This window comes from Taudactylus pleione, unplaced genomic scaffold (assembly GCF_031769625.1).
Source record: "Taudactylus pleione unplaced genomic scaffold, aTauple2 ptg000386l, whole genome shotgun sequence".
In the NCBI taxonomy this organism is placed as follows: domain Eukaryota; kingdom Metazoa; phylum Chordata; class Amphibia; order Anura; family Myobatrachidae; genus Taudactylus; species Taudactylus pleione.
In genome coordinates this window covers 14,055,550-14,068,706 of record NW_028284787.1, presented here as the reverse complement: position 1 = coordinate 14,068,706, position 13,157 = coordinate 14,055,550, and the positions used below count along the sequence as shown (strand labels likewise).

General features: G+C 39.6%; 1 protein-coding gene across 7 annotated transcripts in view; it reads left to right on the top strand.

The window, feature by feature from the left end:
- CTNND2 (catenin delta 2) overlaps window positions 1-13,157 on the top strand; it is a 708,944-nt gene that overhangs the window by 459,070 nt on the left and 236,717 nt on the right. For all 7 annotated transcript variants that reach the window (XM_088445725.1, XM_088445723.1, XM_088445721.1 and 4 more), the window contains one exon: window positions 913-1,096. In XM_088445725.1, the coding sequence (XP_088301851.1) occupies window positions 913-1,096 (184 nt within the window). The remainder of the gene's footprint in view (window positions 1-912; window positions 1,097-13,157) is intronic.

Here is a 13,157-nt window from a genome sequence, read left to right as displayed (position 1 = left end):
TTAGCCATGATGTTTATCAAATGGCTCTAATAAAAATGTCCAGTTGATAGCCTCTAAAGCCATTTTGTCCAATATATCAACATGATTTCTATAATAGGATAGAGGCCACACATTCATTTTAACACATCCCTACAAATAACAGTACATTAGTATACAAACATCTTGTAGTGTGAATGAAAAGGGTAGGTTTAGTATAATACTGTATGTTTACTTTTTTTGGTCATATTATTTTACATTCTAACAAATAAAAATCTTAAAAAATTTTAATACACAATTATAAATAAAAATATATAGAGAAATAGATTTTTTTTTTATTTAGAACTATTTCTGATATTCATTGATTTAAGTACAGTATCAATATTATTGATTTGCCTGCTACTTCTCTGTTGTTATTATTTTTTAAATACTAACATTAAATTATCTGCAGCATTTAGGATTAAATGTTTTTCAGCGCATAAAATTATTGTGTGTCTGTGTCTGACAAGTTGCATTTTTTGCATTGGCAGCTGAAGTTGTATGATGGCTTATGAAAAATTATTTTTTCAAACATACACTTGAAACATGTACATCAGTGAATAACTATAATTTAGAAATCATCATATTATTCTCTGGTATATCATTGTTTAAAGTAAAATCCATTGAATAATTAAATTGTCTTTAAGATATAAGAAGGGGTAAATTTACTAAAGTGAGAGTTTTAGAAGAGTTTTAAAAGTGATGTTGCCCATAGCAACCAATCAGATTCTAGCTATAATCTTCTAGAAGGTGCTAGTTAAATGTTAAGTAGAATCTGATTGGTTGCTATGGGCAACATCACTTTTAAATCGCTCTTCTAAAAACTCTGACTTTAGTAAATTTACCCCGAAATGTTACCATAATTGACTTTTTAGCATTTTTTGTTATTTCATTTAGGAGTTTTGTGGAATCTTTCCTCTTGTGATGCCCTTAAAATGCCAATAATTCAAGATGCCCTTGCAGTGTTGACCAATGCAGTGATTATCCCACATTCTGGTTGGGAAAACTCTATACTCCAGGATGATCGCAAAATACAATTACACTCAACACAGGTGCTGCGCAATGCCACTGGGTGCCTAAGGTAAGGCAGAACAGAGAACATTTATGTATGCATTTAACTATAGATCTGTTTATTTGATCATCACAAGCATAGTATAGTGAATTAAATTAATCCAGACAAATTTATATACATAAAATTATATACCTAAAATTGCATTTTAAATTTTTTTAAATTACCGGATGTATTTAGAGTATATCTATTGTGCATCTAGGAATTAATTTAAATAAAGATATTATTAATTTTGTTCAGATAGCATAATAATTCATTACCTGAGATTGGGAACAGTCTTTTCTATTAGAGGATTGTTTAGAACACTGCCTTCTGACATATCGACCGGTGTCGGTTTCCTAATCCTGTCTGGATGCCGGCATCAGTATTCTGACCACTGGGATTCTGAGTGCTGGCATCCCGTACCCAGACCCTCAGTAGAACACTGAATCAGGGCTAGTGCTTTTGGCAGAACATAGAAAACAGGTATAACTATGAAGTGAACAGTTCAAAATGTAACCATTGCTAATGTCTTTAAAAAGTATTTTAATTTCTGTAACAAAATAAAGTGTCCATCACAACCAAGCATCTATCCTAGAGAGGACTTTGCATCATTGCTGAAGATGTTTATTCCATATATGAGTATCAAGTACTCTATACTCAGCCCTAGGGAAGTATTCACACTGGAGTCCTCTGACTTAGACATGTATTAATTCCTGCAATGTCTGTTTTTACTGGAGCATATGTATGTTGCTGTAGTGCTCCTTTTCATAAAACATTTAATGACATGTGCTTTTAATCTTATTTACCCGCAAAAAAAGTATACGTTTTTTTTAAAACAAAACTTGATTTTAAGCTAAAGTAATTTTTTTCTTTACTTTTTTTGTAAACGTAGTGATTGTATATGTGTATAAAAAGCTATAAACTAGTGCTTGTTCCAGAGATGGCAGTGTCCTCCCTCTGATAGTTGCTTCTATCTTCAAGCTACAATACTTTCTTCCACCATTTTGAAACCTTGTTAACTATGTATTTCTCATTACAAAAAAACAAAACAGAGGAAATTAAAAAGATAATATCAGACGTGGACTCCATCCATAAAGTGCATTGCCAGTCATATAAAAGCAATTAACCATCTGCTGCTCCTACAATGAGTGTTATACAATCTGCTTCTGGCTTAATCAATACAAGTAAAAAAGGAAAAATTACACTTGGTTTTCATGGCAAACAATACCAGGAGAATTACAGCAGGTTTCTCGTGTCATTTATTCAATGTGTTCACAATCTCAGGCCATAAAAACTTCACTTTTTTATAACTTAATTAAAACACTTATTATTTAACATAATTAAAGCAGTTAAAGTTAGGCAAGTGTGGCTAGTAGCTGCTCAAATGGTGGTGCTCATGTGTGCTTTTCCTCAATGGTGGAGATCTCTCAGATGCAATTAACTTATTTAGAAATTATTTTAAATAGAGAATTTTTTAAATGTGTAAATACATCAGTACAACAGCAGGTAAAATCCACAACTTATTATGAGAGAATAATTAATGAAAGATCAAAGTACACAATGTATATCTACACATCTATATATTATCTTTTACATGTGAATATAATAAAGGTCATGTTTATTCAATTTATTGTGCACATTCCCCATTTTTGTGTGTTTTTATCTTCTTGTTTCTATAGAAAAGAAAAAAACAATGGATTCTGAAGGTACAGGGACTTAATTTAAATTGCATAGAAGTGACCAAAAGATGTATCTTGCAGCTTTATTATATTGTTATCTTTTTTAAAGCAGCAACATACAGTATTATATAGAAATGTACATTGAGGGGATCGTAATACAAATAAATGACATAAAGTGCATTCAGAAAGTATTGACAACACTTCACTTTTTCCACATTTTGTTATGTTACAGCCTTATTCCAAAATGGAATAAATGAATTTCTGTCCTCAAAATTCTACACACAATACCTCATAATGACAATGTGTAAAAAGTTTTTTTGCGATTTTTATAAATTTAATTAAAAAAAACAAACTAAGAAATCACATGTACATAAGTATTCACAACCTTTGCTCAATACTTTGTTGATGCACCTTTGGCAGCAATTACAGCCTCAAGTCTTTCTGAATATGATGCCACAAGCTTGGCACACCTATCTTTGGGCAGTTTCGCCTATTCCTCTTTGCAGCACCTCTCAAGCTCCATCAGGTTGGATGGGAAGCGGCGGTGCACAGCCATTTTCAGATCTCTCCAGAGATGTTCAATTGGATTCAAGAGCCACTCCTCTGATATCTTGGTTGTGTGCTTAGGGTCATTGTCCTGCTGAAAGACGAACCGTCACCCCAGTCTGAGGTCAAGAGCGCTCTGGAGCAGGTTTTCATCCAGGATGCCTCTGTACATTGCTGCATTCATCTTTCCCTCTATCCTGACTAGTCTCCCAGTTTCTGCCGCTGAAAAACATCCCCACAACATGATGCTGCCACCACCATGCTTCACTGTAGGGATGGTATTGGCCTGGTGATGAGTGGTGCCTGGTTTGCTCCAAACATAATGCCTCGCATTCATGCGAAAGAGTTCGATCTTTGTGTCATCAGACCAGAGAGTCATTCAGGTGCATTTTCGCAAACTCCAGGTGGGCTGTCATGTGCTTTTTACTAAGGAGTGGCTTCCGTCTGGCCACTCTAATATACAGGTCTGATTGGTGGATTGCTGCAGATATGGTTGTCCTTCTGGAAGGTTCTCCTCTCTCCACAGAGGAATGCTGTAGCTCTGACAGAGTGACCATCAGGTTCTTGGTCACCTCCCTGACTAGGGCCCTTCTCCCCCGATCGCTCAGTTTAGACAGCTGGCCAACTCTAGGAAGAGTCCTGGTGGTTACGAACTTCTTCCATTTACAGATGATGGAGGTCACTGTGCTCATTGAGACCTTCAAAGCAGCAGATATTTTTCTTTACCCTTCCCCAGATTTGTGCCTCGAGAAAATCCTGTCTCGGAGGTCTACAGACAATTCCTTGGACTTCATGCTTGGTTTGTGCTCTGACATGCACTGTCAAGTGTGGGACCTTATATAGACAGGTGTATGCCTTTCAAAATCATGTCCAATCAACTCAATTTACCACAGGTAGACTCCAATTAAGCTGTAGGAACATCTGAAGGATGATCAGTGGAAACAAGATGCACCTGAGCTCAATTTTGAGCTTCATGGCAAAGGCCGTGAATACTTATGTACATGTGATTTTTTTTTTATTAAATTAGCAAAAATCTCAAAAAAACTTTTTACACATTGTCATTATTGGGTATTGTGTGTAGAATTTTGAGGACAAAAAATAATTTATTCAATTTTATAATAAGGCTGTAACATAAAATGTGGAAAAAGTTAAGTGTTGTGAATACTTTCTGGATGCATTGTACAATAACATGAAACAGAAAGTAAAGATGCCCCTGCCCCAATGAGCTTATAACCTAAGAGGTGTGGGGAACAGTTGATATATAAGCTAGTAAAATAAGACATGCTTAGTTTCTGTAAGGCAGAAATATTGGCAGCCTCCTAAATTAAAGAGAAAAATAGAGAGAACCGTGCAAGGAAAAATAAAGATATGAGATGGCAGAAAGCTCATACAGAAAGGATTTTTTTTTTTTTTTATATAAAATTATTCATATATAATACTGTATAAGGATCAAATGGTCTCTACATACAGGACACTAAATAACAATATTACAAATTATGTTTTCAATAAAGCAATGCCTTACTAATGCCAGTACCATAAATGCAAGAAAAATAAAATAATTAACTAATTAAAGAAAAAAATCTACATATTTTACACTCCCAATATAAAATGCATAAAAAATAGTGTCTGTTCAGTTCATTTACTGCTATTGCACTGGTATAATAAAGGACAAGGGCACTTTTTGAGGTATCATTTACAGTGAATCACAGCAAACCAGCTCCGAATATCATGTGAGTAATAGCAGCACTTGAAATTAAGAGCTTAGAACTAAAAATAGTTAATTTGCCCAGATCTTTGCTCCAATAAACATACTCCTCTCTCCTGTATATATGCCAATGATGGCAGATTAAGTAGCGTGAATAATTGTGCAGCTAGTAGTAATCTCACCCCACTGAAGTCCAGTTCGTAATTGAAGACTGTTTCTGTTTGCTGGCCGCTTCCCCTCTATCCTGTGCTCGCCGAGAGTGGTGGTAGAGCAGCGTGGGAGCCAGTAACTTGTGCGTTGTGGTAAATCCATGTTGACTGCAAAGATAGATGTAGTACCGCTGAAACCTGTGCTTTAATATCAGTGTCCTCAATAAAGGTGCTACGGTTTTTTCTGACGCGTTTTGCCCCTATAATCAAATGGGGGCTCTTTGAAAACCATTTGGTGAGCACCAGATGATAGTTAGGAGCTGATTTGGCTGGAGCACCATTTTAATACGCTAAGAATTTTGATAAATGGGCCCCAGAAATGTGGTATATATTTGAAAAGTACTGAATTTCTGCATTTGTTAGGGCATGGTGTTTGATTACACTAATGACATTATAAATAGAGAAGGTGTGGCGCTGCTGTAGCTAAAATCCTATCCAGATATTAAATTAATTATAAAGCTGATAAAACTAAAATAATGTACAAGAACCTGCAAAACTTCTACAGCAGTATTCAGGGGGTAGTATTCATACCCCCAAAGAATCTAAACCAGGAGAAAACAATATAGAATAACAGTGCTGAAATGTCACACAAATACGAGAATAATTATCTCTAGGTGCATTGCATACAAATTGTAAAATATGTAGTATGCATTTTCACAAATTTATTAATACAAATACAACAATTAATCTAAAAAGTATAGAGACATAAAAATAAATGCAATAGAAACAGACGGCGTCTAGATGTTTCCTACTGATGATTTCAAATAATTTAGACAGTAACTGTAGTAGTCTTTTGTATCAACTATTGGAGTGTAAATAGACTTATGAGTTTTCTCAATGGAAAGATTGTATCTTTTGCTGGATTAACAATGTTGCCATTAAATGGCTATGTGATACATAAGTGCATTTCTCACAAATAAAAGGTACAACTGTAAATAGACAACCGGTCTGAGCCTACTAATGAAGTGCTGGGACAGTGGTAAAAAATAAATGAATAAAATATATAAAAAAGACAATATAAAATTATAGATTGGATGTTTAAAAAATGAAGAACAGGGAATGAATGTCCACCTTATATCAACACAAGAAATTCCAGTGTTCCATCACTAAGATCCGTTAAAAGTACTTTCCAACAGACCCAGAGTAAACTTGTTTCAGTAATTAACTCCAAGGAGAATCATATATATTACCGGTAGTTGGGGTGGCCAACCTTAAAAATAAAATTTTCTTATTCTTGTGTGCGTGCTCTTTTTGATCCCTGGAGCGAGTATGTAAAGTTCAGCAGTATACCCACAAAGTCTCCAGCGGTTGCCAGTACCAGTGTGTGCCATGCTGTATGTGGACGGTAAGCTGATCCAATTTCCCGTGCTGCAGTATGGTGCAGGATTGCTGACTGATGATAAGGGCAGGACACCAAGCCATTCGGCAGGTGTATGGGCTGTCACACAGAGCCGGTATCCGGGCTGGTTTTCAGTATGTCTGGAGTGCCGGGTCAGCTGAGTGAGCTTCTTCCCTTCAGCTGACCCAGCACTCCTGGTATGTATGAAGGAAAATGCTAAGTGCCACTCTCTCAGTAAGATCGGTCCTTTGTGAATGAGGGAGTTCCGGGTCTATGACCCTGAAATGCCTGCATCTGTCTGTGCATGTGCAGATGTATGTGCGCTGCGAGAGGTGTGTGTGTGGGGGTGCAGGGAGGGATCCCTCCCAGTGGGGCAGCTGCAAATAGAAGCCCATACGCATACTGTGGCTTGATGCATGTGAGAAATGCAGTCAGAAGTTTTCTGGGGTTTGACCGCATTTCCGACGTTAGTGCATCTCCTCCTATATCACAAAGAAGTGACCCGAGAAAAAAAACATATGTTTCTGGAGAGAAAAACATCAAGCACAATCCATTGGTTCAGCCGTATAAGATAATTTTTCAGTTATCTGAAGGAAACATTTCTGAAGTTATGCAAACCAAAGCTAAAAGAAGGCATATTTCTTCGCCCTTGAAAAAGGAAACATTTAACACTAAATTGAAAGAAATTGAGTTGGCTGCTTGGCCCTCCTTCAAGACTGCTGTGCGTAGATTCTTACGACACAGAAAAGAGGCCAACTACTTGCCCATCTTGAATTAACTATTTGATAACTACAAGAATATGGGTTGTAAAATGTCACGAGTCACTTTTTACATTCCCATTAAACGTTTTCCCTGATAACCTGGGCAGTGTAAGTGGTGAACAGAGGGAACGTTTTCACCAAGACATTCTGACAATGAAGCATCACTACCAAGGACGCTGGGACCCTGCAATGATGTCAACAGCCTATTTCCCTAAAGCAAAGTGTCTTTACATTGTGTCTATTATTAACAATTACATTAAAACTAATTTGGATTGTTACGAGTTTCTGAAGTTTCGTTTGAGTTTTAAAGCGTTTATGTAGTTTTATTAGTATTTTATAAACGAATACGATGAGAATATTTAAATTCTATAGAGATTAATTGAAATTTTCACTTATCTTACTTTTTTCAGATATAGCTATTACTGATTTGTCATTTGTGTGCATCTAATAAATTTGACTAGATAGAGAAAATCTGATTTTCCAACTGAATTCAGCATCCCTAAATTAGACATAAACACATATTCACATGCCATATTCAGATAAAAACTCATTTCAACTAGAAAAAAATGCTTTATTATAATATTAAAGTATTTTTTTTTCTCTTTACTGCATCTGCTGTCATCATTTCCTGTGATAGTGATATTATAAAGGGATCACTAGCGGTACAGGTACCACCACTGTCTTTGTATTTCTTAATTACAGTAGGTGATAAAAAGTTGTGGTTGCATTGACCAACTCAAAGGGTATCATAAGGTATACAAAGTGTCCATATCTGGTTTCAAAATGTTTTTTCCATTCGTCAACCCCAATGCCCAAATATACAAATTAAATTGTATGCGCCTCTCAGATCAAGTTTTGTGACTATTTTAGCCCCTTTCAAACAATTCAGAAATAAGTGGTAACATGTAATCTATTCCTTATTGTGATGGCATTTAGGGCCCGATTCAGACCCGGACACTAAGCTGTGGATGCACGCTATGGGCGATTGTCGCCCGTCTGCGCATGCGTAAGCATCACAGTGCGCGTATGCGAACCAGTCATTGCAATCGGAAATCCTGCGCTCTTAACACAAAGACTGAGCGCTACTTTGAGTGACAGTGCCGTTTGTGGGTGGTAACAGGGGAAGGTGCTTGTGAGCGGGGGAGTGGTGCTACGAACGTTGGCATGTCTGGGCATCAAAACAGAGTTTTATGGGTGTGCATAATTAGCATGGAAGTGTGTACACGTCACTTGGTTGTATTTCAGCCTGCAATGATCGCAGTGCTTGTGGTGGAGTAGGGTATACCTCAAGCGCTGCGTGCAGCTCCGATGGCTCTCGATTGTTCTGATTAATCATACACTTCCTGGTAATGACATGTGCTAAGAAAGAAAAGTGGGCATCTTTATACCGGCGTATGCTCACTCTGCTGTTGGTCTCTAAGACATAGAGGGTATCCATACACCAGACAGTGCGATCGCAGAATTTGCATGCCTGGCCCCTTTTGGCAGTGAGAGAGCGCAGCTTAGCGTCTTGGTCTGAATCGAACCCTTAGTGCACTGTACTCAACACATGGGCTTAAACCACAATCTTTTTTTGCTCACAAAGAAGATTGGAGCTCCAGCTGTACAGTAAATGGACAAATAAAGCCTCTTGCTAAATTGTCATGAATATACTCCTTTAAAGTCTGCAACTCAGGTTCTGCTCAAGACCAAACAGAATTTGAGCACCAGGAAGAATATCTAATGAACAATCAAAAATCCTACAGGTGTGTCCATATACATCTAGCCTCCTTGAGCGTTAAACAGCCCTTCTAGTCACACCATGCCTTGGCATGATTCAGTAGCACAGAGTGTCTTTTTGTGTGATTTTTTCCCTTCATATGCGTCTTATTCGCACAGCGATGCAAATAGACTGCACAAGTAGCTTCTGCTGATTAAAATAATATGTGGCATGCCTATATTCTGTGTGCAACTGCGGGTGTATCGGCATACAAAACGCTAAGTTAGCCGCTGACAGTGTAACATAGCATTTTGCTTGCAGATACACCAGCCATCGTAAACAGTATATTTTGCCTAGTTAAGAAAATTTACTGAATGAATTGTCATACAATATTGCATATTTGGATAAATGTATTTCTATATAATACCACACTAAGGCCCTGATTCAGAGCCGGACGCTCTGACCAGAGCGTTCGCTCTGAATCAGGGCCCACCTCCATTAATATGGACCGTCCTCCTGGACGCTCGTATAGCTGTGGGTCACCACCCACAGCATATACGAGCGTGCAGGATGATGGTCGCGATGGTCTTGACCATCGCGACCATCGAAACTGCGAGCAGAAGCCTGCGGTTGAGTTTTTCAACCGCAAGGCCAGGAGTGATTTTGGCTCTATCAGAGTCAAAATCACTCCCACTGACATCACTAGTGATGTCAGTGGGGCCGGCTTCAGACGGTAGGCATTCCCTTGGGAACGCCTCCGTCTGGCAGGCACGCCCCCGGCACGCCCACCAAAGGGGGCGTGCTGTCAGTCAACATCGACAGCACGCCACCTTTGATGAGACACTCCGAGCGAAGGAAAGTCCTTCGCTCTTAGGGTCTCGCGCATGCGCACGACGGAGCTCCCTCCGTCGTGTGCCTGCGCAGTGCGGACCATCGACCCACTTGCAAGCGGACAGCCGCTCGCGAGTGGGTCTGAATGAGGGCCTAAATTTTGTACAGAACAAATAATTTTTAATTAGAGATCTGCGCTGACCCCGTGTTTTGGTTTTAGATCTGTATCTTTTCTTGTTTTGGGTCTGGATTGGTTTTGCCAAAACCGCCCTTGCGTGTTTTTTGCTTTTTGGTTTTGGATCTGTATTTTTTCTAAAAAAAATCAGAAAAACAGCTAAAATCACATATTTTGGGCCTGTTTTTGTTCCTACAGTATTATTAACCTCAATAACATTTATTTCCACTCATTTCCAGTCAATTTTGACCACCTCACAGCTCCCAATATTGATTTTTTTTCATCTAGTTAAGGGCCAAAAGGTTGCATCCAGCTAGCTGGCTGACTAAGTTAAGTGACAGCAGTGGGCGGCACTAACATGTGGCAGTTCAGCTTCGAACATGACACAGAGTGGCATTGCGGTGGTAGACAGGATGGCAGTTTAATAAACTGTACAACCCCTAGGAATTTTAAAAACCAAGAATGTTTTCCTTAACTAGGTCAGGGGCCCGACGGAGTTGTAATGTTTATGGACTGAAAACAGGGAAAGGATGGAAGGATTGATTAATGTTTAATTTATTTAATTTAATATTTTGATTCTTAAAAAAAATTATGAGGGAAGATCAGTCTAGGATCAAGTTCTTCAGTTCCTAAAAGACATCTTTGATCTAGAGGAGGTTTTTTAATTTTTTATACATCATGGCCCTGATTCAGAGCCGGACGCTCTGACCAGAGCGCTCGCTCTGAATCAGGGCCCTCCTCCATTAAAATGGAGCGTCCTCCTGGACGCTCGTATAGCTGTGGGTCACCACCCACAGCATATACGAGCGTCCAAAAAGATGGTCGCGATGGTCAAGACTTGCGAGGGAAACCCTGCAGTCGGGTTTCCCAGCCGCAAGGCCAGGAGTGATTTTGGCTCTATCAGTGATGTCAGTGGGGCCGGCTTGAGACGGTAGGCGTTCCCATGGGAATGCCTCCGTCTGGCAGGAACGCCCCCGGCACGCCCACCAAAGGGGGGCGTGCTGTCAATCAACATCGACAGCACGCCCCCTTTATTGCGAGACCCCGAGCGATGGAAAGCTCACCGGGTCTCGCACATGCGCACGACGGAGCTCCCTCCGTCGTGCGCATGCGCAGTGGGGAACATCAACCCACTTGCGAGCGTACTGCCGCTCGCGAGTGGGTCTGAATGACCCCCTATGATCTAATAAAAAAAATGAGGTGGCCTTGCTTGTGGAGGTGTTGCTAGAACATACTGTAAACAGACGTTTACTAGTTTGTACTCAGGGAGGTTGTTAGGGATAATTGGACCAAGACTTGCTGTTAACATCAGAGGAAAGCAGCCTTTAGTTCTCTGGCTGAACTACAACTCTCAGCATCTGTGATGTTTGCTGGGCCTACTGAAAGTTATTTGTCAACAACAGGTGGCGTGCTTCAGGTTACCTCAGCCTGCTTTACGCACTGTATGTACCATGTAAATATATTTGTATGTGACCAATATACACAACTCTTTTTTGTATTAAACGTATTTGCACTTTATTGCACACATCCTGGCAGGAAGATGCTCTGTGCTGCTGCTCATATTTTCCCACCCCATCAACTTGGTGGTTCAGAATTTTCTTTAATAAAATGAAAGGGGCATGCAGGAGCTGCTGTCTGTGGTCATTACAATTTCTGGACATTCATAAACCATAAAATTAAAAATGTCAGACAGCAATGCCCCAAACAGCACATAATGCAAAGAAAAGAGGTGGAAGATAGAATTGTCCTTGGGTCCTCCCACCCATCCTTATGTTGTATATATGAAAAAGGACATTCACAGTTTAACAAACCAATCACTTCAGCGACAGGGTCTGCCTCTTGTGGCTGAAATTATTGGTTTGTTTGGACCCCCACAAAACAAGCTGCCAATGCGCAGTGGACATTGGTGGCAATGATCCCATACACAAACTGGCTTTACAACATAGGTAAGATCAGATGTCATCATCGTCATCCCCATCAGTGTGTAAATCCTCTTCACACAATATTAATTTGTCACTGCTGGAATCCACCATTACAGACGTTTCTGTATTGTTTTGACTTAATTGCTGGTAAAGGTCTTCCTCGTAGAATTTGTAATTCATTTTGATGAACATCAATTTTCCACATTTTGGGGAAGTAACCTCCTATGACGTTCACTGACAAGGTTCCTGGCTGCGCTGAAAACTCTTTCAGAGTACACACTGGAGGGTGGGCAACTTAAGTAAAGCAAAGCCAGTTTGTGTATGGGACTCCAAATTGCCTTTTTTTCTGCCAGTAGTGAAACGGACTGTCTGACATGCCTATTTGGATGCTATCCCTAAAATAATCATCCACCATTCTCTGAATGGTGACCGTCTCAGGCAAAGTCACGATAGACATGTCACTCATTGTAGGCAGTTCTTTCAGACCCAACCAGATGTCATTAGGTTTTGCTGACTGATCTGCATCACCACCAGCAGTGAGTCTCAGGAAAATTTAGTTTTTCCTGTCAGCCGCAGAAACTGAAGGAGGAGATGCTACCGTGTCACGTGCCGCTTAAGCTGACAATTTTTTCACCAACAGCTCTTTGCATCTTTTCAGATTTATGTCCACCGGAAAGAAAGACACAAGGTATGACCTAGGATCAAGTATGGTCGCCAAAATATAGTGATCTGATTTCAAGAGATTGACAACCCTTGGATCCTGACAAAGCGAATGCAGGGCTTAATCTACAAGTCCGACATACTTAGCAGAATCACTTTGTTTCAGCTCCTCCTTCAGTTTCTCCAGCTGCTTTTGCAAAAGTCTGATTAGGGGAATGACCTGACTCAAGCTGGCTGTGTCTGAACTAATTTCACATGTGGCACGTTCAAAGGGTTCGAGAACCTTGCACAACACGGAAATTATTCTCCACTGCGCTTGACAAAAGTGCATTCCCGCTCCTTTCCCTATGTCATAGGCTGTAATGTAGCCTTGGATGGCCTTTTGCTGCTCCTCCATCCGCTGAAGCATATAGAGGGTAGAATTCCAACTAGTTACTACCTCTTTCTTCAGCTGATGGCAGGGCAAATTCAACAGTACTTGCTGGTGCTGCAATCTTTGACACGCAGTTGCTGAATGTTGAATATGTCCAAAAATCTTTCGGTCCATCGAGAGCATCTCCTGCAC